Genomic DNA, 27,752 nt, shown 5'->3' with positions numbered 1-27,752 from the left:
AAAAAAAAAAAGAAAAGCACTTTTTTAGAAGTATTAAGCACATCATTAATAGAACTGAATTAACTGCAATTATTCCTTATTTGTTGTAGATCTGTATTACTAAAGTATACACTAAAAAACTTTCATATTCATGAGAATTGCTGGACTGCGAGATTGATTTTGGGGGGTTTTGAGTAAATATATTCATGAACCCACTTTTTATGAACCCATATTTTTGAAGGATTATAAATATGCTAAAATCATAATTCTATAAGTAATAATCCTCAAGAGATTATTTTGAATATTTTAACTTGATAAGAATTCTGTAACAGGATAGTAGATTCTGAAGTAGTTGGATACAAATGAATGTACTATATATGTAGATATTTATATTTCTGTTTTGCTTTGATTATAGCATATTTGCCACTACTATTTTTTTCATTTTGTTTTGAGAACATCATTACTAGTGAAAACTCAACTTTTTTTTTTTTTTTTTTTTTTTTACTTCAGAGGTAGTGTAATTATTATTTTTTAATTCTTTTTTTGGTGTGTGAAAATGTTAGCATCAGGCAGAGCTGTTACTAAAGGAACTTAAGAGTTTTTGGAGGCCATTAATAACAAAATACTAAAGTGTTCTAAAAGTTTACATAGTTTAGGATCTTTTAGATTATTTAAACTAGAAAGATTTGAAGAAGAGTTTTGTCATGTAGCACAGTTGGTAAAATACTGATATAACATATGAAGCGCAAGGATACAAATAGAATAAGGAAGTGAAAGTCGCAAAAGAACATGATGAAACTTATTGCAGCACTCTTCTGAGAAGTCCAGTGAGTGTTATTGGTCATAAAGGAGATCCCTCTGTAATATTAGCATGTTTTTTTTATTTCCAAATTTCAAAACATAAAGTATTGTTACTGATTTTGTACCCTATTTTTTTGTATTTGAAAGAGTACCATTTATAAATCTACCCTAGAAAGAAAACTAATAATAATTTTAAAAATTAACAACAGTAACAATACTTACCATCTCTGTAGCTAGTATTCATTGTGTACTTACATGTTTGTATGTTTTATATTCTCTTTTTTATATTTTATATATAAAATATATTCTCTTTTATATTCTTTTTATATTTTCATGTGATTTGTATCCTATCGAGTGACAGAGCTGGGATTTGAACCAAGACAGTATCTCTTCACAGCTTATGCTCTTAACTCTGCTTTACTGCCAGATGTGATTATAATATCAAGAATAATATAGTGATTTAGATTTTACTATTTTTTTAGAATATGAAATTGCTTATCCTTCACAATTTTAACTTCAGATATGCTGCCACCTCGAGTTTTGGTTAAATATCTCCTAATATTACATGTATTAATTCCTTTCTCAAGGAAGAAGTCTTTCATTTCACACTTGTGCCATGGTTGTTAGATTCTATGGTAAAATAGTGAACAACTATGGCAACAGAGCTGTGAATATACTAGGAGTAAAAGGGTTTTGTTTTGTTTTGTTTCTGTTTTCCTTTTTGAAACTTCTTCAAAAAGGATCAGGAGAGGTTATTCTGAATACCATGTATCTTACAGTTCTCTTTCTCTTCCTTTTATCCACATTGCTAGATGTAGAGATCTTGTAATTATAATCCAGTATAGCTAATGCATTCGCTTTGGAATGTATTTAAATTCCTATATATGATTAGGTACTTCTGACATTTTACAATTCGTAATATATATATTTCCTGTTAACAGGAAGTTACTTATTTTGTATCCTCAACTATTAAACCACAAATAGACAAAAAGTGACTCTTAAATAGTTGGGGGAAAAATTACAAAGTTTATACATTAAATTCATGCACTTTATGGTGAACTCTTTACACTTATTGATCTTACTGTGATCTTATATGAAATTGTAATAAAAATATTTTGGGGGCGCCTGGGTGGCTCAGTCGGTTGAGTGTCTGACTTTGGCTAAGGTCATGATCTCGCAGTCAGTGAGTTCGAGCCCCGCGTCAGGTTCTGTGCTGACAGCTCAGAGCCTGGAACCTGCTTTGGATTCTGTCTCCCTCTCTGTGCCCCTCCCCTGCTCATGTTTTGTTCTCTCTGTCTCTCAAAAATGAATAAATGTTAAAAAAAAAAAAATTAAATTAAAAAGAATATTTTGGCTTTCTAGTCTATAGTTGACAATGGTACTATAATTCCATGTTAGTGATTTAGGAAATCCAAAATGCTTTGAAAACCAAAGTTTTCTCTTGGCCCATTTAGTAGCAAAACATGATGTGAACTGATGTAAGACTATTGATAGTCTTTATTTACTCTCAATGTGAATCTGCATTTTGCTACAGAAATATCCACATGTTTGTTATGGGGTACTGCCTCAGACCTCACTGACACATCATACAACATATCATATTTGCATTGTAGTTCCTTTCTAAACTCCAAAATATTCTGAATTCTCAAATATATCTGCCCTCAAGGATTTTAGATAAGAGATCAATCAGGTACAGTGTGTGTAGTACAAATGAGAATGAGGATATAGAACTAAGAAGATTAATCTAGTAACTCAAGCATAGCAAGGTGAAGCCTTTTAGCGTGGAGCAGTGTTTCTCAAATTGAGTAATACGTGGATCCCTTAAAGAAAAAATTATAGATCCTACTTTAAGAGTCACTGACATCATTTCCTGAAGTAGTTTTTTTTAAATAAGTCTTTCATTTTTCCCTTTGAAAATGATTAAAATACATTTTTATACTCTGAAATAAAAGCACAGAATGAAAATTTGCAAAACTTTGGGCCCCTGGAATATATCCATCGGACACCTTGATTTGAGAAACACTGATAAAGTGGCAAATAGTCCTATGTACTTGAACAGCCCTATAAATATTCTTTACCAAGTCTGTTTATAATGATGAACCTGAATCATAGTTAAAGGGTTAAGATATCTTTCCTATCTTTATTTTTATTTTTTACTTATTTTTATTTTTTAGAGAGAGAGTGTGTGTGACTAGGGGAGAGGGGCAGAGGGAGAGAGAAAGAATCCCAAGTAGGCTCCACACTCAGCACAGAGGCCAACATGGAGCTCAATCCCACAGCCATGTGATCATGACCTGAGCCAGAATCAAGAGTCAGATGATCAACCAACTGAGCTACCTAGGCACTCCATCCTGTCTTTAAAGAATATGATTTTTAAAAGGGATGAGAAGAACCACCCTCCAAAAAAAAAAAACGTGCACAATTTTTGATAACTACCTTCCACCTCCTGGGAAATGTCTTCTTCTAGAAGGGAATCACTGTCACAGTGAGCAATTCTTATTGATAGAAGAGTGAGTCAGATTCTTCAAGTGTGTTGAGGCAGAAGGAATTTAAAACAGTGCTCTAAGATACAGGATAATGTAGGTTAGTGATATTGCCATCAGGAACTAATATAAACATCTGTTTCCAACAGCATGGCAAAGTAAGGTTGGGGACCTTGGCATGGCAAAATAAGGTTGGGGACAAAGTAAGTCCAGGGGGACCAGCCTTTCTGCTGACAACTTAAAATGCTGGCTAAAATGCATCGGTGCTCTGGCACAAAAGTAAAGAATTTTTAGACTGAGCACTAATTGGAAACCTAGTGAGGTAAGCTGAGTGCTGAAGTTGGCTATTGCCTTGAGGGTATTTACCAAATCAAGTGACTTTATGTTTTCTTACCCTTGTGGAAGCAAAGCCGGATCCAGCCAAGTTAAAACACCTGGGAGGAAACAGTCTTCTCCATTACTGTGGAGCCCCAAAGGGCTATACCCTCCAAATGCAAAAGTGGTCTAGGGATTCTTTCCCTTCGTGTCGTTAGAGACGACAAAGAAAATTATTTTCTAGAGTGTTGATGCTAACAGGAAAATAATATCTCTACTGAAAATTTGGTAACCACAAACTAGCTATCACACGGGTTTGCAGCCTGAATGCACACTAAATCTCAAGCTAAGAATTTTAAATGGTACTGTATTGTTACTATTCCCAGGAATTGGACAGAAGCAACACAAGTCATCATCATCAAAGAGTTGCTTTTGATGAAGTTCTAATGAAAATGAGTGGCTTTTAATAAAAATTTACAAACCGTCTAAGGAAACAAAGTATAATATAAAATAGGCAGAATCAGACTTGTTAGTAGCTCACAGCTTGGAATTATTGGATGTAAAATATAAAATTAGTACATTTAATGTGTTCAGTGACAGGTTAAATGAGGAAAAGAGCAAACATTTTGTAAAGAATCACTAGCTCTAGAAATAAAAATATGTAGTAATTGAAATTAAAATTCAAAAGATAGATTAGAATAAGGAGATCCCATTGAAGAAAAATTGATACAATGAAAGATATACATCTGAAGAAATCCAGGATGCAACAGAGAGATAAGAAAATGGAAAATATAGAAGAGGTTAATAAAGGGCAAATTTTTAAGAGAAAACAGAACACCTTTAAAGGAATATCAGGTTTCAATAATAATAATGGAAGTAGAAGGCCATGAAATGATATACTCAGTTTAAATAAATCTAACAACTATGACCTAGAATTCTTAAACAAGGACAAAATAAAGACATGCTCAGATAAATAAAATATGAAAGTTCAAAAGCAGACCACTTTTTACATAAAAGGAAAATGGTCGTAGCAAGTATGAGATTCAGGAAGGAATAATCAAAGTGTTAAGTATATGGGTAAATTAATAAAAATTATAAGTAATATAATTTATCAGTATTATTGACTATAAATAATAAAAACTAGAACTAAAGTATCAGTTATTTTAGTTACTTACTAAATACCAGTTATTTTATAAACCAGGAGGAGGTGATTAAAGCTAGTATTCAAAAGATCTTTTTATTACTCAGAAGAAAATTAAAGGTGACTTTGGATTTTGGTAAGTGTTCATGGTAAAAATTTTAAGGCAACAATTTAGTCATAGAAATAAATATATAACTTCCAAACTATTAGATGGTAAAAAGTAGAACCAGGGAAAAAAATAAAGCAAAAAAAAAGAGAGAGAAACCTAGAGAACACTAAATAAGGTGTTAGAAGTAAATACAAGTATATCTACACTTTATATTTAAAATGTTCAGCTCTGTGGGGTTTAAAACAGACTACAAGGAAACAAAAGGAAAAAAATGTTGGAAGTAAAATGATGGAAAAAGATATACCAGGTAAATACTAGTGGAAAGAAAGCTGGCATATCATTTGAAATAGATGTAAAAACTGGTAGAATTAGGGGCGCCTGGGTGGCGCAGTCGGTTGAGCGTCCGACTTCAGCCAGGTCACGATCTCGCGGTCCGTGAGTTCGAGCCCCGCGTCAGGCTCTGGGCTGATGGCTCGGAGCCTGGAGCCTGCTTCCGATTCTGTGTCTCCCTCTCTCTCTGACCCTCCCCCGTTCATGCTCTGTCTCTCTGTCCCAAAAATAAATAAAAAACGTTGAAAAAAAAAAAAAAACTGGTAGAATTACTAAAGGAAAAGAATTGATGTGAAATGGTAAATGTTTCATTTTTGCAAGAATAATAGAAGCTTTAAATTTGTATGCAACTAATTAATAACTGTAACCACAAAAAAAAAGCTAAATTAACAGAACTACCAGGAAAAATGGAGTAATTTCACCAGCATAATGGGATATTGTAATATATCTTCCTTTGTATTTGATAAAGAAAGCAGCCCCCCACCACCCCAATTGGTACAAATATAGAAAATTTTAACAAGTAATTAACAAGCTTAATCCAGTGGACATCTCTTTCATCTAATCACTGGAAACATCAGCCAAATCATTATAAAAATCAACCACATACTGGGCCAAACGAGTTTCAACAAATTTCAAAGGATTAGTATCCTAAAGTCCATTTAAGTTAGAAATCAGTAAGAGAAAAAAATCATATGGCAGTTAAGAAACAATCTTCTAAATAACTCATGAATGAAAGAAGAAATGTTAGTAGAATTTGAACTGCTCTTTGGGAGATGTTAGGTCATCCCTCAAGTGTGCTTGTAGCAAACACAAACCCTGAGAAATGGCCCACTTAAGACCTTTCATTCTCCACATATCCAGTAAAAATGTTCAGGGATGCCAATGCCAGATTGGTTCCCCCAACAAGAAGGATAAAATTTTTAATAAATGATACTTGGAACAATTGTGTATCCATATGTAAAAGTTGAAATTGAATAAAAATACAGAGATACATTTTGGATGAATTGAAGACTTAAATGTGAAAGGCAAAAACTATAAAACTTTTAGAAGACAATATAGGATAAAACTTACATGAATTTAATGTAGGGAAGGAGTTCTTAAATGAGAAACAGTAACCATAAAGGAAAGGGTTAATAAATTCTACCATATTAAAGTAAGAACTTTTTCATTCATAGACAACTAATAAATAGACTAAAAAGACAAACCATCTACTAAGGAAAGATATTTGCATCACACATAAGGATTAGTTAGACAATCAGTAGAAGTTTCTTACATACAGGTTTCTCTTGCTACCAAGTACAACAGTTATAAGAAAGGAAGCCAAAATGGTGTAAAGTGAAGAATCAATTACCATTAATTTATATGGAAAAATTTTGAACATTCCTAAACCCCAAAAATAACCTCTCGTAGGCTTTTTTGATGCCTTAGGACACATATTGCCAAGGGATGCACAAAATAAATCCAGAGAAAGCACAGAAGCCCACAGGTACAGTTCAAAGCTATGGCAGCTTGATGCTGAGGTGCTAAGTATAGTTCCTTCCCCTAGGGAAGCAGCTTGCCAGTACCACTCTCCATGCTGGAGGTGTGGGCCATCTCTCTAATGCACACTTCAAAACAAACACTGAATGCTGTTTTCACTTTTTGCCTTTTCCTAAAAGCGAAAGTCCTCTTTGACAGGTACTAATGTAGGTCTTTTGTAGAATCAAAGTGGTGGAATAAGAATTTTGAAAAGCGAGGAATACCTGCATTTTCAGCTTCCATTATTAATCTGGGAAATGCAAATTAAAACACAAGGAGATGAAATTTCATAGTCATCAGGTTGGCAAAAAAAATTTTTAATGGGTGTTTGGAGCAAACAGAGTACACCTATCTTGCTGGTAGCAATTTGTCGTGACCAGTGAAAGTTGAAGAGAAGAATATTCTGTAACCCAATAATTCTACTCAATATATTCTGCTTTTAGTTGTGTACCGCAGAAAAGTTCTTGGCAGTTGTATTCCAGATGTGAACAAGGATATCCATAGCCATGCTACTTGTAATAGCCTCAAACATAAACAAATAATTGTCCTCAAGAGTATAATAAATTTTGGTATATTCATAAAGTAGAATACCAGTCATCTGTAAAAATGAATTACTGCTTCTATAAGGTTAATGAATTTGGTGGTGGGGGGAACAAGTTTCAGTACAATTAAGTTTTACATGATGTTTAAAGAACATAAAGGGCTAAAATAATATTTAGGGATCCTAACATGGTAAAACTATGAAAAAAAATGTTTTTGTTTGCCTAGTCTGTGATACAGTCAATTAAAAACATGGACAAATGTCAAAAAAAGCTGTATGATAATAACTAACATTTTGTATTTAGGAGGTTTCTTAGTTATTTTGGGCAAAAGAGCTATCAGTATAGCACCCCTAATACCAGGGTAATACTCAAAATTCTGTACCTTAATTTCCCTTCTCTAGGCTCTGTCAAGCCTTTTCTCTCAGACCATTGTTAATACTGACCTAAAAAAAGTGCTCTCCTCTAACCTTTTGGGAAATGATCCAAGAATTCCAATATGGAGTTTTATTTTTCTTGTTCCAGAGTAGAATACCACTGTAATATTGAACATAACATGGAAACATACAGATATCTATTAGTTATCTTTGAGAAATGCATGAACTGTTAAATGTGAAAAAATTATACCTTTTAATCCTGAGCCCTCTTCTTGAGATCCTGCCATGGCCTTACACAGTGAACCTTTAGGCAGAGGTTGCAGAGTGATTGTAATGGGCTTGTTTGAACTCCACTTTTAAATTCTTCGCTAAAGATACGCAATTTTTTCCTGAAACGTAGAAGATTTGGAGTCTTAATACAAATGTGTAGTTTGCAAAATTGTCTTGTACATTTACCTACTTTTTTTGTAGCAGTGTCTTCTAGGAATTGGTTTATTAGTGGTTGTATTTATTACTTGGGTTATGCTAGTTACAGTCCTGAGAAATTAGAGTACATTTTCAAACCCCACATCTTGGTCTCTTGGCCCTAAATTGCTTTTTTTAATGTTTATTTATTTTTGAGAAAGAGAGAGAGAGAGAGACAGAGCACAAGCAGGGGACGGGCAGAGAGAGAGGGAGACAGAATCTGAAGCAGGCTGCAGGCTCTGAGCTGTCAGCACAGAACCTGATGTGGGGCTCAAACCTATGATCCGTGGGATCATGACCTGAGCTGAAGTCAGACACTTAACCGACTGAGCCACCCAGGCACCCCCCTAAATGCTTTTTTGAGTGACATGTATTATGTGTAACAGTTATGTGTGGTTTGTTGAGGTATTATTTTTATTAATAAAAGGAAACGTTACATCACTAGCCCAGATTTCCTTGTATTTCTTTACTTGTTCTGCTTTAAAAAGCAAACTTCCATGCTCATTATTAATGACCTGTTACTGAATGGTTTCAGTTCATTTTAAGAAGCACTTTCTCATAAAACTAGAATTATCCAAACAAAACTAAAAGCTTTAAAAAAATTTTTGGGTGTGAAATACATAGGTCTTTCTGTTGTAATATTATATACTATGAATTTGTGAAAACACTAAATATTGTGCCAACTCACCTAAAAGTGTGAAGTTTTATAATCAGAACACTAACAAAAATAAATCTTAATAAGTATGTTAGATATTTTTAAAGATATATTAAACTTACTACAAATAAACACTACAAAATAGGATTAAAAAAAAAAAAAAAAGATGAAAATAGCCTGATGGAAAAGCATGCAAGGAAGGGTGGAAGCTACAGGGTTATGGAGGCCAGGGTAAAATGCATAAAAATTTGGAGAGAAGAGCTCGTTAACACTTCCAAGAAAATGCATGTGGCCAAACTGTGCTGGGAGGAAAAACATGGGTTGAATGAGAATTGTGTACAATACTGCATTCTCAGCAGTTTGCAGCTTTCCACTATGTTAGCCTATTTTGGGTTCAGCTGTTATTTCTTAGTACTGCAAAATCATAGGCTTGTAAAAGATCACTTACAAACCAGTGTGATTTTCACATTGTACTAAAATCTTTCCCCTATTTACCAGTGAGCTAATTTATTTTACAGAAAAGCTTGGCAATAGAATAGGCTGTACTGAATTTAAGAGGTAACTTCTGTTTTTGACTTGAAGCCTTTGATATGTCCATGACCTTTTTGTGATTTGATTCTTTGTGAAGTAGAAATACTATAACCAAAAATAATCTAGCACAACCTTTTCCCCTTTGAGTGTATTTTAATTTTTTAATATAAAAGTAATAAACGCATTAAAAAAACTGGAAAAAAGAAAACAATTACCGAGTTATTACTACAAACCACTGTTAGCTTTTTATGTATTTTTACTTTTTCATGTTTTTAATAAGTTTTTTGTTTTACTTCATAGCCTTCAAGAAAATCATTTTTAATGACGAAATATTAGATTCAGTAGATGTATTTCAGTGTAGCTATTTCTTTATAATAAAATGTGTAAGTTGTTTATACTTTTCTATTGTCTTTAATAGTTCTTCAGTGAACGTGTGTGCGTGTGTGTGTGTGTGTATAAGAGGAGGAGGAGAGGGAGAGAATCTTTTTTTCCTATGTGGGATTATTTCACTGAAGTGACTCATAAGTGGAATTATTGGGTCAAAGTATGACTTTTTTTCGTTGAAGTATAGTTGACATATAATATTAAGCTAGTTTCAGGTATACAACACGGTGATTCAAGTGATACATTATAAAATGCTCATCAGAATAAGTAGATTTCAATATTATTGACTATATTCCCTGTGCTGTACTTTTCATCTCTGTGACTTATTTATTTTATAATTGGAAGTTTGTATTTTTTCATCCCTTTTACACATTTTACCCATCCCTCCCATACTCTTCCCTTTAATACTACCAATTCTTCATATTTGTGAGTCTGCTTCTCTCTTTATTGATGTTGTTTGTTTTGTTTTTTAGATTCCACATGTAAGTAAAATCATATGATATTTGTCTTTCTCTGTCTGGCTTATTTCACTTAGCGTAATATCCTCTAGGTCCATTCATGTTGTCACAAATGGCAAGATTTCATTCCTTTTTATGGCTGAACAATGTTGCATATATATACCATATCTTATTTATTTATTTATTTATCCATTGTATGATACTTCTATTTTTAATTTTTTGAGAAACCTCCATACTATTTTCCACTGTGGCTGTACTGATTTATATTTCATCAGTAGTTCATGAGAGTTCCCTGTTCCCTTTTCTCCATGTCCTCACCAATTCTTGTTATTTCTTATCTTTCTGATACTAGCCATTCTGGGTGGTATAAGGTGATACCTCATTCTGGTTCGTTCTCTCTCTCTCTCTCTCTCTCTCTCTCTCTTTAATGTTTATTTATTTCTGAGAGAGAGTGCACAAGCCGGGGAGGGGCAGACAGAGAAGGAGACAGAGGACCCAAAGCAGGCTCTGCCCTGACAGTAGAGAGCCTGATGTGGGGCTTGAACTCACAAACTGTGAGATCATGACCTGAGCTGAAGTCTGATGCTTAACTGACTGAGTCACCAGGTGCCCCTCTCATTCTGGTTCTGATTTGCATTTTCCTCATGGTTAGTGATGTTGGGCATTTTTTCATGTGTCTGTTGTCCATCTGTATGTCTTTGGAAAAATGTTCAGGTCATCTGCCCATTTTTAATTGGATTATTTAGGGTTTTTTTGGTGTTGAGTTGTAAGAGTTCTTTATAGATTTTGGATATTTAACCCCTTAATGTATATATCATTTACAAATATTTTCTTCCTTTCAGTGGATTGCCTTTTCATCTTGTTTATGGTTTCCTTTGTGTGCAAAAGCTTTTTAGGTTGGTACAGTACCAGTTGTTTATTTTTGCTTCTGTTTCCCTTGCCTGAGGAGACAGATCTAGAAAAATATTGCTGTAGTTGCTGTCCAAGAGATTACTGACTTTTTCTTTTAGTTTTCTGGTTTCAGGTCTTAACATTTAGGTTTTTAATCCATTTTGAGTTTATTTTTGTGAATGCTTTAAGAAAGTGGTCCAGTTTCATTCTTTTGCTTGTAGCTGTCCAGTTTTCCCAGCACCATTTTTCGAAGAGGCTGTCTTTTCCTCGTTGTTCTTGTCTCCTTTATCTTAGATTAATTGACCATATATTTGTGGGTTTATTGCTGGGTTCTCAGTTCTGTTCCATTAATCTATGAATTATTGGGTCAAAGAGTATGACATTTTAAATGATTCTTGGTACACACTACCATTTAGCATTCTAAAATGCACTAGGTCCTTGCCCAAAATCATGTATTAAATACTTTTTTAAACCATTGCCAATTTGGGCAAAAGTTGATATTGTTAATTTTATGTCTAATGTTTGTGCTTACTGTATACCAACCATTGTGCTAAATACATTATCATACCATATGTGTTATCAATTGCTTTGTGTTTCTTTATTGGCAAAGTTTGGTATTTTCTAATATGTTTGCTATTTATAGTTATATCTTTATTTGACTTGTGGGAAAAGATCCTTTGTTTTTGTGGTGGACTTAGTATTCTTTGTTTTTTTTTTTTAATTTTTTTTAACAATTTTATTCATTTTTGAGAGACAGAGAGAGACAGACTATGAGCAGGGAAGGGGCCGAGAGAGGGAAACACAGAATCTGAAGCAGGCTCCAGGCTCTGAGCTGTCAGCACAGAGCCCGATGCAGGGCTCAAACTCATGAACTGCGAGATCATGACCTGAGCCGAAGTCAGATGCTCAACCAACTGAGCCACCCAGGCACCCCTGGACTTAGTATTCTAAATGGATGATGTCCTGAAGTATTCTAAAAGGATAGTTCAGAAACAGCTCTTTTTCCCTCCTTGAAAATACAGTCACCGTTGAAACGTTAACGAAGAGAATGTCAACCTTTCAGTCAGTACTTGATTTTTTAACTTTGCTTGGCTGTACAGTTTGTGTAATCTTTGGCATATATGCTGCCATAATATTGTTTTACATCTTAAAGTAATGAGACTTTATTCTAAACTTGTAATTCAGAGGAATAACATATATTTGCAAACATTTGAATTAGTTTCAGAGGGGAATATATATCTTATTCTGTCAACAGTATTTGTTTTAAGTAGTACTGCATGTAAGTTCCTTAAGAGATTGTGTGTACTCTACTAGACAAAAAACTTGAATATTGAACTTAGCCCAGTTTATGATTTTGGCTTTACTGTTTACTAGTTTTAGAACCTTAGGCAAATGGCTTACCTCACTCCCATTTCCTTAATAGTAACAGTGAATTTCAGTTTTATGATTGTCACTAGTTACGATGTTTGCTAGCATTAAGGATTTCTTCTAAAATAAAATAATTCTTAAAATTTTTTAACATTTATTTATTTTTGAGAGACAGAGTGTGAGAGGGGGAGGGGCAGAGAGAGAGGGAGACACAGAATCTGAAGCAGGCTCCAGTCTCCGAGCTGTGAGCACAGAGCCTGATGTGGGGCTAGAACCCATGAACTGTGAGATCACAACCTGAGCTGAAGTCTTTCACTTAACCAACTGAGCCACCCAGGCACCTGTAAAATAAATAATTCTTTTTTTTAATTTAATTTATTTTTTAAATTTACATTCAAGTTAATTATCATATAGTGCAACAATGATCTCAGGAGTAGATTCCTTAATGCCCCTTACCCATTTAGCCCATCCCCTCTCCCACAACCCCTCCAGTAACCCTCTGTTTGTTCTCCATATTTAAGAGTCTCTTATATTTTGTCCCCCTCCCTATTTTTATGTTATTTTTGCTTCCCTTCCCTTTTGTTCATCTGTTTTGTCTCTTAAAGTCCTCATATGAGTGAAGTCATATGATATTTGTCTTTCTCTGACTAATTTCACTTAGCAGAGTACCCTCTAGTTCCATCCACGTAGTTGCAAATAGTAAGGTTTCATTCTTTTTGATTGCCGAGTAATACTCCATTGTATATATATGCCACATCTTCTTTACCCATTCATCTATTGATGGACATTTGGGCTCTTTTCATACTTTGGCTGTTGTCGATAGTGCTTCTATATACATTGGGGTGCATGTGTCCCTTCGAAACAGCATACCTGTATCCCTTGGATAAATACCCAGTAGTGCAATTGCTGAGTCATAGGGTAGTTCTATTTTTAATTTTTTGAGGAACCTCTATAGTGTTTTCCGAAGTGGCTGCACCAGTTTGCATTCCCACCAGCAGTGCAAAAGGGATCCTCTTTCTCCGCATCCTTGCCAACATCTGTTGTTGCCTGAGTTGTTAATGTTAGCCATTCTGACAGGTGTAAGGTGGTAGCTCATTGTGGTTTTGATTTGTATTTCCCTGATGGTGAGTGATGTTGGGCATATTTTCATGTGTCGGTTGGCCATCTGGATGTCTCTTTGGAGAAGTGTCTATTCATGTCTTTTGCCCATTTCTTCACTGGATTATTTGCTTTTTGGGTGTTGAGTTTGATAAGTTCTTTATAGATTTTGGATATTAACCCTATATCTTATATGTCATTTGCAAATATCTTCCCCCATTCTGTCGATTGCCTTTTAGTTTTGCTGATTGTTTCCTTCGCTGTGCAGAAGCTTGTTGTTTTGATGAGGTCCCAGTAGTTCATTTTTGCTTTTGTTTCCCTTGCCTCTGGAGACATGTTGAGTAAGAAGTTGCTGCGGTTGAGGTTTTTTCCTGCTTTCTCCTCTAGGATTTTGATGGCTTCCTGTCTTATGTTTAGGTCTTTCATCCATTTTGAGTTTATTTTTGTGTATGGTGTAAGAGAGTGGTCCAGGTTCATTTTTCTACATGTTGCTGTCCGGTTTTCCCAGCACCACTTGCCGAAGAGACTGTCTTTATTCCATTGGATGTTCTTTCGTGCTTTGTCAAAGATTAGTTGGCCATATGTTTGTGGGTCCATTTCTGGGTTCTCTATTCTGTTCTGTTGATCTGAGTATCTGTTTTTGTGTCAGTACCATACTGTCTGGATGATTACAGCTTTGTAATACAGCTTGAAGTCCGGGATTGTGATGCCTCCTGTTTTGGTTTTCTTTTTCAAGATTGCTTTGGCTATTCAGGGTCTTTTCTGGTTCTATACAAATTTTAGGATTGTTTGTTCATTCTGTGAAGAATGCTGGTGTTATTTTGATACGTATTGCATTGAATAAGTAGATTGCTTTGGGTAGTATTAACATTTTAACAATATTTGTTCTTCCTAAAATAAAATAATTCTTAAAGGCAAGTACAGAATAAACATATATGTTGACTATATGTTCATTTCAGTTTGAAATAATTATAATTTGAATGCCTATTCATGCTGAACATTTTGTTAAGATTCATTAGGAATACAAAAGTAAAAAAATTACATATTACAGAATTCATGGCTGAAAGGGCCATACACAGAACTGAATAGCCATGCAGAGTAAGTAGAGATTATAAAGTCCATAGCATAGTATCTGTAGTATAGTAAAATCTCAATAAATGTTAGCTACTGATACGTGCTACTCTCTGATTTCTATATGTAAATGAAAATAAATGGAGATATAGGTGAGAGGTAAAAGTTAGAACATTGGAAATTAGTCATTCTTTTCTTTGAACGTTGAGCGCTGAGAGTTTTTTTGTTTGTTTAAGGAAGCAAGACATTCTTCAGCCATTGAATTCTCATTCACATTTTTGGAATTCTCTATGGGTAGAGAGACTTAGGTGGTAAAGTGAATAATTTCGTCAGCTACATTGGACAGAATGTCATCTCTGAAATATAGTGTGTGCATGTATGCACAGATGTGTGTATGTTTATTAATTGATTGAAATAGAAACCATATTTGTTACAGTTTGATCTTTTTGTTTTTAAAGTGTCTTAATATGTCAAGTTATAGATACACTGTGTAAGTAAGGTGTAAGTAAGAAAGATAGGAACTTGATATGGAGAGAACAATAATGAGATTTAAGGTGGATAGGATTGAGTCATTGGTATTCACAGGTGATGTGTATGCATTGATATCAGGATAATGTAGTAGTTAATTTTGGTTCTGAACTCAGTCTTTCTGGGTTTAAATTCTGTTGTTTCCATTTACTGATCAGGTAAGCTAAAACAGGATGCTTAACCTCTGAGTCATTTTCCTCATTTATAAAATTGGGTTAATAATTGTGCCTACTTTATATAGAGAGTTTAATTGATGGTTAATTGAGATATAGTTTGTGGTGTTTAGCACAACATCTGGCCCCCAAAATATTAGCTGATGCTGTTGATAATTAAGTGCTTTGAGACTACATCTATTAGTAGCTACCAGAATCTAGATAGGAGTGTTATACATATAAAATCTTTCTCATAATTCTTAGCGTAACCTGCCAGCTTTGTTCTAAGTAAAGTAAAATTCTGGAGATACTTCTCTTATTTCAGTTATATAAGCATAAGTAGATAGAATAGGAAGACATGGAAGGTTTTTCACTGAATTCGTAAGTAGGGTACCTTTATGAACCATTGAAAATGATTTAAATAGCACCTTAGGTCTATTACTTTTCTCTTTGGTCAGTTATTCTCCTGACCAATCATAAGTTTTTTGTATTGAAGTATGTTCCAAAAGCAAAACAAAAGACATTTGAGAAAATAGAAGTAAAAAAGGGTAGTTTAGAAATATCTTTCTTTCTGCTCCTTGAAAATAGTTACAATTCAAATTTTACTTCAAGAATGTCAGCCTTTCGGTGTCAGAACTTGATGAGATGATACAGAATTCAATTAAAAATGTTAGAATGTACAGAAGAAATAATAAATTTATAGTAAATATAATTTTGGTGATAATGAATTTAGTGAATAAGAAATGTTATCTTTTTAGTATGATATACTATAAAAATATTAGAAACTGTCTCTTTATAATAAATATTTCATATTTGAGGAAAGGGTTTATTTGGAATTATTATTTAAGCAATGTTTTAAATTTGGTTATTTTCTGTATTGAGCCATATGTATGACTATTACAATAGGTCATAGATCCTTAAAATGCATAGATTATAAAGTCTTACAATTCAAAGAAAGTCTGTTCATTTTTAATAATAAGAAGCATTACCATTAGGCTATAACTGTGGGCTAGGGACTTTAGTAACTATTCACAATTATTTAATTTTCTTAATGTCACTCATACATATGGTGTTTTAATACTATATTTTATTTACAGTCATTTCTAATACCATGAAATAAGCTCTGTTCCTTGTATTGTAACCCTTAATGTCTTTGTTACACAAATATTGTACTTAAATATTATGTGGGATAATTGATTGAAAAATTTCTGATTTTGGTGATATTTAAATATGTATTTTCTTTTTCCATGAGCTTAAAAATCTTAAGTATTATATTGATTGACAATTGTTTCCTTTATTGCAGAACTGTAAGAGTAAATGGGTCCAGTAATTGGAATGACTCCAGAAAAGAGAGCTGAAACTCCAGGAGCTGAAAAGGTTGCAGGATTAAGCCAGATTTACAAAATGGGAACCTTGCCTGAAGCTGTTGATGCTGCCAGGCCTAAGGCCACTCTAGTGGACAGTGAGTCAGCAGATGATGAACTCACAAACTTGAACTGGCTTCATGAAAGTACTAATCTTCTAACAAACTTCAGCTTCGGAAGTGAGGGTCTTCCAATTGTTAGTCCATTGTATGACATAGAGGGAGATGATGTGCCATCCTTAGGACCATCTTGCTATCCGAACCCAGAAAAAAAATCAGCAACTTCAAAGCCCCCATATTCCTTTAGTCTTCTCATTTACATGGCTATTGAACACTCTCCAAATAAATGTTTGCCTGTCAAAGAAATTTATAGCTGGATTTTGGACCGCTTCCCATATTTTGCCACTGCACCAACAGGCTGGAAGAATTCTGTTCGACATAATCTGTCCCTGAATAAATGTTTTCAGAAAGTGGAAAGAAGCCATGGCAAGGTCAGTGTTTATGAACATTGCTATATTTGGGCAGGTGGGGGAAAATTAACATAGAGACCTTAAAATATGGGGAAATTAAAGGAAGGCAAAAAATAGTCAACTTATGATTACTTCAGTTTGAGCTTAATTATATTCATTTGCTTTCATTTGAGATGTTTTTAAATTTCTTAAATATTTATATAAATCTAACAGAATTTCAGTCTACTATAGGTACATAAATCAGTTTTCTAATATTCTAATTTTCTATTCTTAGTTTCTGTACTGTTCCTGTCAACTGTATCAGTATATTACTCTTAATTTATTCAATACGGCAGTCTCTGCCTTATAATTGGAATGTAGACTATTTACATTAATGTAATTGATATGGTTGGATTTAAATCTATGATCATGCTGTTTGTTTTCTATTTGCTCTGTTCTTTCCCCCCATTTTTCCTGTTTTTTTTAAGGATTGAGTATTTTTTTTATGATTCAGTTTTATCTCTACTATTGGCTTATCAGCTATTCTTTTTTTAGGGGTGGGTTGTTACACACTTATCAGTATGTGTCTTTAATTTATCACAGTCTACCTTCAAATCATATTACCATTAAACCACTTAATATCTGGCCTTTCACAGAGAAGTTGACCAATCTTGATGCTTATCTTGATTAGTTCTTTTTTCCTGGAGAAGTTTATTTAACATTTCTTATAGCATTGAATTTATAAAAACCTTTTTGTGGAAGATGGGTATTCTAGGTTAACAGGTGTGTTTGTTTTTTTGTTTTCTTTAAGTACTCTAAAGATGTTACTCTCCTATCTTCTGGCTTATATAGTTTCTGATGGGAAGTCTGCTGCCATTCTTTGTTCCTTTGTAATAGTTCTTTTCTTTTCTTTTTTTTTTTTTTTTTTTAATTTACATCCAAGTTAGCACATGGTGCAGCAATGATTTCAGTAGTAAATTCCTTAATACCCCTTACCCATTTAGTCCATCTCCCCTCCCACAAGGACTTTTTTCTTTATATCACTGTTTGACTATGATGCACCTAGGTGTGGTTTTTATTTTGTTTTTGTTTTTGTTTTTGTTTTTGTATCCTGCTTTGGTTTTTCAAAGGTTCTTGGATCTGTGATTTGTTATTGGATGTTGTCATTATCAGATCTGTCATTTATTAAATTTATGAAAGTTTTGTTCATTATATCTAAATATTTCTTGTGGCTCACTTCCCACTTCTGGGCTTCCAAGTAAAAATATATTAGACCATTTGCTCTTTCTTACCTCTTGGTTACTTTGCCCCAGTTCCTACTCTTTTCTCTCTTTGTTTCAGTTTGGATAATTTTTATTTTTCTGTAGATTCTGTCTTCCCTCTGTTGTGTTCATTCTGTCAATAAGCCTGATAAAGGACTTGTGCATATTTTTCATTTCTAGCATTTCTATTTGCTTTATTATTTTTTTATTTTTAATTTTTTTAATTTTTTTTTTTTTTTTTTTTTTTTTCCAGAGAGGAAGAGACAGCACAAGTGGGGGAGGGGTGGAGAGAAAGGGAGACGCAGAATCCGAAGCAGTCTCCGGGCTCTGAGCAGTTGGCACAGAGCCCAATGCGGAGCTTGAACTCATGAACTGTGAGATCATGACCTGAACCAAAGTCCGATGCCCAACTGACTGAGCCACCCAGGTGCCCCCTTCTATTTGCCTTTTTAAAAGTAGTCTCCATCTTGGAGCACCTGGGTGGCTCAGTCAGTTAAGCAGCCAACTTGATTTTAGCTCAGGTCGTGATCTCAAAGTTCATGAGTTTGAGCTCTGTGTTGGACTGTGCACTGATACTATGGAGCCTGCTTGGGATTCTCTCTCTCTCTCTCTCTCTCTCTCTCTCTCCCCCCCCATGCTGCTTGTGCTATCTGAAAAATAAATAAGCATTTAAAAAATAACAATAAAATTAGTCTCCATCTTTATGCTAAAATTTCCCACTAGATCCATAAACATATTAATTATAGATATGGTGTCTGTCTGATAATTTCATTATCTCATCCATCTCTGGGTTTGGTTTTGTTGAGTGTTTTATCTCTGTTTCTGTGTGTGTTTCCTAATTTTGGATTAAATGTCAAACATTATTTATAAAAGAATGGTAGAGACTGAGGCAAATAATATTTCTATTCAGAAATAGACATGCCTCTACTTTTGTCTGTTAGTGTAAAACAGGTGTTGGTCAATCTTTGTAAATAATTGGGCTGGGTTTGGGTTTTGTGGTTGTCATAATTACCTTCAGAATACCACAGGCTTCAAATTCATGTAGAAATGGACTGCTAATACTTTGTGCTTAGTGAAAGTCCTGGAGTGTTAGATGATGTTCCTTAGCATTTTTGCTCTACCTTCATCTTTCAGCTTGTGATACGTTTGGGGGCAGGAGGAGAGTTAGTTATTTCTGTCTGTGCTCTTTTCCCTCCCATAACAATTGCTTGTTACTTGGTATGAGGCTTTTGGGATGGGAACATGAGTTTCTTGATTCTTCTGTTCTAGTTTTAGTATTAAGCAGGCTCTTATACCTGTCTCAAAAGTAGGACTTTGCTTGCCTCCCCTGGGAGCAGACAGTCTCTCCCATCTACTCAGAGTAGAGTCTAGGGCCACACTTATCAGTAGCCAGTTATCTACATGTGGCTAGTGGTTGGCATATTGGACAGTACAGATATATGATATTTCTGTCACTGTAGAAAGTCCTATTGGATAGCACTGTTCCAGAGCTCAGGCCAATTTCCTGCTCATTCCTATCATGGTAAATAAACTCTGCCTACTATCAGTGGATGGTCCTGGGTATAAGTGAGTGACCATTTCCTTTCTCAGTGGAAGTATATCTCTGCTTTGTATCATCTGGGCATGACCAGATTTCCTGCCCATTACCTAATGACACATGGCCATTGCCTAGTGTCAGTAAAGTGTGAGGATAGCTGAGTTTTGTATTTCTCTCCCAGCAGCAGTCATCCTTTGTCTGGGACTGGGATGAAAAGGGTGTTTTGCCTCTCTCTTAGTGGCAGGCAGCTTTGGCTTCATAGTGGAGTTTTGTCCAGTTTTTGTGCCTGTCCCACAGTAACACCTCATCTCATCTTGTGCTCATTTAGGGCCTGGAACATGGTTGAGCTTTGCCTGATATTCTTGCTCCAGGCTTAAACCTTAGTATGTTCTGCACATCCCATCATCATCTCCAAGGGTATTTCTCCCTGCCTCCAGTCTTCCTCTGGAGCACTGGATGGAGACTCATAGAAAAATGCTGGCGAGTAGGTATCCCAGGACGCTCAGTTATCTTGCTAGCTCATTCTTGGCTTTTAAGAATTTGTTAAAATCAGGGTGCCTGAATGGCTCAGTTGGTTAAGCGTCCAACTCTTGTCAAAAAGAATTTGTTAAAATCGGGGTGCCTGAATGGCTCAGTTGGTTAAGCATCCATCTCGGGTCATGATATCACAGTTCATTAGATCAAGCCCTGCATCAGGCTCCATGCTGTACATACAGAACCTGCTTGGGTGTCTGTCTGTCTGTCTGTCTGTCTCTCTCTCTCTCTCTTCCCCTCCCCTGCTCTCTCACACTGTCTCTTTCTCTCTTTCTCAAAATAAGTTTTTTTTTTAAAAAAAAAAAGAATTTGTTAAAATTTGAGTAGTTTTATTTTTTAACCTTATTTTATGACCACCACTTTATTTGTGCTCTCCCAAAGATAAAACATTGCATATGTTCAATCTCTCCTCATAGGACTCTGTCATACTTTAGAGTTCAGTTCTTTCACTTGTCTTGTACCCTTAGTTCCCCGTTGATCCTGGTGCCATTAGTCCATGAGTAGCAAGACATCGGGACACATCATCATCTTACAGCTAACTTAAAGGAGGTTGTATTAGTTATCTTTTGTAACATGTTGCTATCTAACACATCTACATGTGGAATATTTATGAAGACCAGCTATGTGTTAGGCCATTGAAAAAGTTTCAGTAATTTCAAAGGATCAATCTCTGTCATAGAGAACCCCAAATGAGCCCTACCTTCCAGTATTCATGCCCTTGTAGAGTTCCTGCCAATAATGAGTAGGGCTGAGTTGTGTAACTAAGGATATTGTGGAAATGCTGGAGCATGCCTTTTGAGGCTAAGTCATAAATGCCACTATGGCTTCCATCTTGCGCTCTTGGATAACAAGCTGTGGGGGAAGCCAGCTGCCATATCATAAGAACATTTAAGCAGCCTCTTGCCAACAGCCATGTGAGTGAGCCATCTTGGAGGCAAATTCCCCCAGTTCTCAGTCAAACTTTCCTTTCAGATGACTAAAAGTTTTAGAAATGTTGGATATATTCATTCCAACGTGCATTGTTAGATTTTATTTTGAATTGTATCACTCAATCATTTACTAGTTTTAGACCTATTGTGTTTATACTTATGGTGGGACATAAGAGGGGAAATGTCTACTAGGACTTAGAAGTATGGTACAGGAATAGTGGTAATGTGGGATTGAAGCTCTAAGTTTTGAAGTCATCAGCAGCAATGATTTTCAATAGAAAAATCTAGGAAAAGTGTGTTGTAATGGAATCTAAGGAGGGTAAGTTTAAGTGTGAATGAGCAACAATATCAAATGTTGCAAAAACTTGAAAATGATTGCTAAGATGTGATTGAGACAAGTAGCAGCCAACAGATTAGGATTCAAAATATGGTGTGCTGGTAAATGTTGAAGGATTGAGTAGGTGGGGATGTAAGTTCTCTAAATTTTCATGGTATAAATATTTCCATCATGACCAGTTTCAAGCTACCAGTATTATGTCATTAAATGTGATGTTGATGGGAGAGGTTTACAGTGAACAGCACACCATTGTGTGTAACGAACTCATCTAATTCAATAAGAAAAAAAACTAATAGAAAAATTGACAAGAATATGAACAGGCAATTAACAGAGGAGGAAATATAAATGGTCAATAAGCAGGCAAAGATATTCATCCTCACAAGTTGTCAGGGACATACAAACTAAAATAACCCCAAAAGTAATTTATACCCATTAGAATGCAAAATTTTAAACGTTTGGTAATATCAAATAGATAAGGATAGGGGAAACAATAATATTTTCACACTACTGATATGAGTATAAATGAGTATGACCATTTTTGTGGTTAAGTTGACTACAATTATTAAAATGAGAAATGTGCATATATTTTGATGTAGTGGATTAGATTCTGATTTCTTCCCTAGAGTAACATTCATACTTGCATGCAAGGAGATGTATATGATATTCACTATGGTATTGTTTGTAATAAAAGTTGCAAAATAATATGTCCAGTGTGGTTTGATTTGTGGTAGTGATCAAAAGGGACTTGTTCTTGACCATAATTTGTAAATGTGTGTGTTATTTACATAATTAACCTGAACATTTTTGAGTGCTCAGAGAAAGAAAGAAGGAAGAGCATTACAGAGTACAAGGAGAGTGTGACAAAGAGAAATAAATCATCTTATGAGATAATAAAGAATATGAGGATAAATAGAGAAATTGTAATATATTGGGACAAAAATTAGCAAGCTGTCACAACTGAGGTCAGGGTGAGAGGAGAGAAAGGCAGGTGATGGTCTTCTCAAAAATCAGTAGCCTGCTTAAATGTCTGAAATTTGGACAGAAAGTGTGGTACATTCAAGTAGGATTGGGAATGCTTGTGGATTTTTTTTTTTTTATGTATGAAATACTTCTTGAATTAGTGTTTCAGAATGACTGTGTTTCTCTTGTAATATGCAGAAGGCAAGTAAATTATACTTACTTCCAGTAAATGTTGGAATTGAATTTGGCGACCTTGACAGCACTTTTCTGATGAATATCTCTTATCTATAGATGATAATCTCAGAAAAAAGGCAAGATGGCAAGGTCTGGGTCAAACTACAAAGTGGAAATGATACCCAACCAGCTGGATAGCTGCTGATTAGCTTTCCTTCACTGTCATCCATACCGTAGTTACTGCTCTCAATAGAGAGGTCTAAAAATCTTGGCTTGGTATTTATCTGCCTCAGTATTTATAAAAGTTAAACGTGATATATTTTTTTTTTTTGCTTGGGTTTAGGTTTCATGTTTTAAATATTTAAATATCTAGGTCTTATATCTACTTTCCTAAATTTGTATAAAGCCAAACTAAAATACTGTAACTGGAATTTTAGCTGGGAAACATTAAGTTAGAAATTTTGCCTGGTTTAGTACAATTTTAGTCTGTAGATTTGCATAGTGATGACTCCCTTCAATAGCTGAATTCCAGGAAAGAAGTCATGCCAACCACTATAAAAGTTCATACTAGAAGCTATAAACAAGAGTTATGAATGCCCTTTTTAATTAGTTCTTTTTAATTCATTTTTTTTTTTAACCACAGAAAAGGTAGTTGAGGGGAGTATTAAAATGCACAGGGCAAGTACATAAAAACATTTCAGAAATAGTGAACATTGCCTTTTCTCCCAAACTCTTCATTACAACTAACATTTAGATCTTTTTAAAGTTCATTTCTTAGTATTTTCCTTATGTCTTCAGCACCTTCAGTGGTTCTTTAACAAGTAAGTCCAGACGCCTTAGAGTTCCACAATGCAAAATAGTAAATGAGAGAATGCACATTTCCTGTTTCCATTGCACAGAAGATGTATTTTGTTATAGGCAAATTTAGTTTAAAATAATACTTAACATCTGAAACTCTTTATTATTTGTGTTCTGTCTTCTAAGCACAGTAATAAAAGGGCAAGGTTTTTAAGTAAGAGTTTAAAATAAATTTTTCTTTCCTGAAGATCTTAAAACATAATGTTAGCAAATACATAGTTTTATCTCTTGTTACTGATAGTTTGTGAACAGACCCAGTGAAAGGAAATGCTGCCATGGTAACATAAACCAGACTGTTATTTGGAGACCTTACTCAAGATACTTAACTGCCCTGAACTGCAGGTTTTCAGTACCAGTTCTTCCAATTTACTATTTCAAGGAAATAGCAATTCTGCTATGTTCAAAACAATTTGTAATTCTCACGATTGAATTTGAAAAGTAGATTATTGAACAAAACAGTTTCTAAGAGTGTAATCTCAGGAATACCAAGATAGAACATGACTAATATTCTTAACATAATTGTCTTAGTCAATATATGAAAAATAATCCAGACATATCTTTTCTATATGAAACTAAAGTGGGTTGGGGCAAAGGATGTTGTGGGTGCTAATGTTTTAAAGTTTTATTTCCCTATCATTGAAACATATTTATCATTTGGGCCAAGTGACTGAAAATATATTTAATTTAAGAAATTTCGTCACTTAATCCAAAAATACATATATAAAATTTGACTTCCTTTGAAAAACAAATCAAGATTTCAAATACTTAATACATAGTTCATGTGGTATTTTGGTGCTGATGACCAGGAAAAGTTTCATCTAATAGTATGGTATGTCTCTTTCTGTATTACAGTATGATATGACACCCATGGTTTTTCTTTTCCTATACATCTGGGTTGCTAGGATGTTAAAAACTGCCTAACACTGATAGCGTAGTTTTTCTAAGACAAGAGCTATTTTCCCTTCTAAATTTAGTTTATTCCTTGTTCTTTACTACCTTTACTGTATTACTCAGAACTAATTGATTTTTGTTCTTATTGTTGATTTTTTTAACTCCCTCTTAGAGGAATATACTGTTACTAAACCATATAAACTCTTACTTTATATGCCAATTTCAGAATAACCCCTAGAAATAAGTATTCACTTATTTTCCAGCTCTGTGTCACATATAAATTACCTTATTCGAATCTCCTCACAACTCAGTAAAGTGGCCTGGTTTTTTATTTTATGAATAAAATATGAGTAAGACGACTGACTCTTAGAGATTAAATGTTTTGTCCAATATCACATTGCCAATCAATAAGCAATGATTAAGACCTTACTATTTATACCTGTGGAACAGTGTTCTTATATTATGCCATTCTACTGTAATAATTATGATGTTCAGAAGATAAAAGAGCCTCAGTAATAGAATATTATCTTGACAAAGAATTTGGGACATGGAAACACTCTGGAATTCATCATGTAAAATCTTCAGCAATCATAACAGCTTATATGATATAGGATTTTGTATAAACAAAAAGGAGACAGGGGACTAGAACACGCATAAATTTTATTGTTGTCCAAGTAATTGTTAATTTAATTATGAAGTGTAATTCAAATTTTAACAAAGGGCTTTTGAAATAGAAAGGTATAATATGAAAAAAAATTTAACGGTTTGAAACTCACTAATCTTATGAGTTCTAAGGAAGTTTTGAACGTCACATGGTGGGAGAAGAGAAGATTATATACCTTATGGTTGATTTTCAACACTTGTAGAGAAAAAAATCTTCAAAAATATTTGTTAAAATTTAATGCCAATATCTAGTAGAATAGAAACAGAAAAACAAACTTGCATGCTATTAGACTAGAGGAAACAGGAACAGTTTTTAAAACTACAAAGAAAGTGGTGTCTGGATGGCTCTGTTGGTTAAGCATCCAACTACCACTCAGGTCATGATCTCGCAGTCTGTGAGTTCAAGCCCTGCACTGCGCTCTGCTGACAGCTCAGAGCCTGGAGTCTGCTTTGGATTCTGTGTCTCCCTCTCTCTCTGCCCCTCCCCTACTCACGCTGTGTCTCTCTCTCAAAAATAATAAACATTTAAAAAAAATTTTTAAACACTACAAAGAAAATGAACATATATCAATAGCAGTAGCCAATGTTTAATGAGTACTTACTGTCTGACAGTGTTCTAAGCACTTTATGTGAATTAACTCTTACAATACAGTAATTCTTGAAATAGGTACTATGTTTTATATAGTTATATTTTGAACACAGACATTTTTCTGAAGATTACACAGCTCTTAAGTGACAAAACCAGGATTCCAAAGGAGGCAAAATGGTTCCAAGGCTTACACTCTTAACCACTGTACAAGTAGTGTTTAGCTCTGGGGAAGTGGGATGAGATTGAATTTGGATCTTCTTCTTGCATGGCTGTGGAGTTTTGTGTAAAGGCTATGTGTGGATGCGGTACATGTGTATGGATATATTTATCATCTAGCTACTGTTCAGGATGTGCAGTTAGGGATGTTCAGCTAAGGAAATAGGAAAGGATAGGGGCGCCGATGGCTCAGTTGGTTGGGTGTCCAACTTTGGCTCAGGTCATGATCTCAACAGTTTGTGGGTTTGAGCCATGTGTCGGGCTCTCTGCTGATAACACAGAGCCTGCTTCTTATTGTGTCTCCCTCTCTTCCTGCCCCTCTTCCGCTTGTGCTTTGTCTCTCTCTCTCTCTCTCTCTCTCTCTGTCTCAAAAAAAAAAAAAAGAAAGAAAAAATTAAAAAAAAAGGAAGTAGTAAAGATTTATCCTGAAGGAAGAGTTAGCAGGTGATCTCACAGCTCCTAAAGTCCTTCATTTATTTCCTTTGACTACCTCAACTAGGATGTATAATATTTTGATGGTTTTTTAGAATACTCTCTTGATTTGTCAGTTCCCTTATTTTCCTAATTTTTAGTTATCACTTTATCAATTTTGTTTTCATTATTTATATTATATAACATTATAATAATACCCCCCTCCCCAGATATGATAAAAGCTGGTTTCAGATATTTCAATTTATTTTGAGACAAAGAGTGCACATGGGCAGGGGAGGGACAGAGAGAGGGAGAAAGAATCCCAAGCAGGCTCCATGCCATCAGCATAGAGCCCAATGCAGGGCTCCATCTCACAAAACGTGAGATCATAACCTGAGCCTAAATCAAGAATCAGACACTTAACTCACTTAGCCACCCAGGTGCTCCTAAAATTGTGATCTTTAAAAGGAAATTTATTATTCTTCATGGCCTAATCAATGTTTATAGTTTTTTCCATTAATATTTGGAAAGTGTATTCTATAAAAATTCACTAATTACATCAATTTTTCTCACAGGTGTTCCACAGAACACAAGCTTCCTCAAATATTACCTGAGAGAAGGAAGTTCTGTATTGGATAATTTTAGGAAACCATATAAAACTGGCTTAATGACAGAAATATTTAGATCCCTTAACCTGCTAATATGTAGTGTGACCTTCTAAGAAGGAGAGAAGTAAAATATGCAGTATTTTTCAAACCTATTTGAAGGAATTATCCCATAGCCTAGCCTTTTCTCTGTATGTTAGATAATATTAGTGAGGTTTTTCAGGTATCAGGTCCACCTACCTTCCTGTAAGCTGGTCCTTCACATGGGGCCAACTGTGGATCACTCAAGCCCTTCCTTCAGGCAGCTCCCATTTGAAATTTAGCAGGCATTTTTGTTTATGGTTTCTTCAGTTTCTAGTAATCATACAAATTACATAATTTTTAGATTCTGTTGATTATTTCAGTGGCATCTGGGTTCATATGTTCATTGCCATATTATCTAAAAGTCCCTCAAAGGTTGTAACTTAAATCCTCTAAGGGCTAATAATGCTTCCTTCCTTTTCATTATCTTTTATAGGAGTCTTTTCCATACCTCAGTTGTTGATTTGCCACCCTGAGGCTTCTACTGTGCTTTTCATTAAATCATTTGCATTTTAAATTTAAATTTTACTTTATTTTTTTATGTTTATTTTTGAGAAAGAGAAAAAGACAGAGTGCGAGCAAGGGAGCGGCAGAGAGAGAGGGAGACACAGAATCCAGGCTCCAGGCTCTGAGCTGCCAGCACAGAGCCTGACATGGGGCTCAAACTCATTCAAACTCATGAGCTCATGAAGTCAGATGC

At 34.7% G+C, this 27,752-nt stretch overlaps 1 protein-coding gene across 4 annotated transcripts in view; it reads left to right on the top strand.

The window, feature by feature from the left end:
• Window positions 1-27,752, top strand: part of FOXN2 (forkhead box N2) — a 74,693-nt gene that overhangs the window by 20,546 nt on the left and 26,395 nt on the right. For all 4 annotated transcript variants that reach the window (XM_058684174.1, XM_058684172.1, XM_058684171.1 and 1 more), the window contains exon 2: window positions 16,497-17,047. In XM_058684174.1, the coding sequence (XP_058540157.1) occupies window positions 16,511-17,047 (537 nt within the window). In that variant the 5' untranslated portion in view covers window positions 16,497-16,510. The remainder of the gene's footprint in view (window positions 1-16,496; window positions 17,048-27,752) is intronic.

Source organism: Neofelis nebulosa, chromosome 9 (assembly GCF_028018385.1).
Source record: "Neofelis nebulosa isolate mNeoNeb1 chromosome 9, mNeoNeb1.pri, whole genome shotgun sequence".
In the NCBI taxonomy this organism is placed as follows: domain Eukaryota; kingdom Metazoa; phylum Chordata; class Mammalia; order Carnivora; family Felidae; genus Neofelis; species Neofelis nebulosa.
This window is presented reverse-complemented; position numbering and strand designations above follow the sequence as displayed.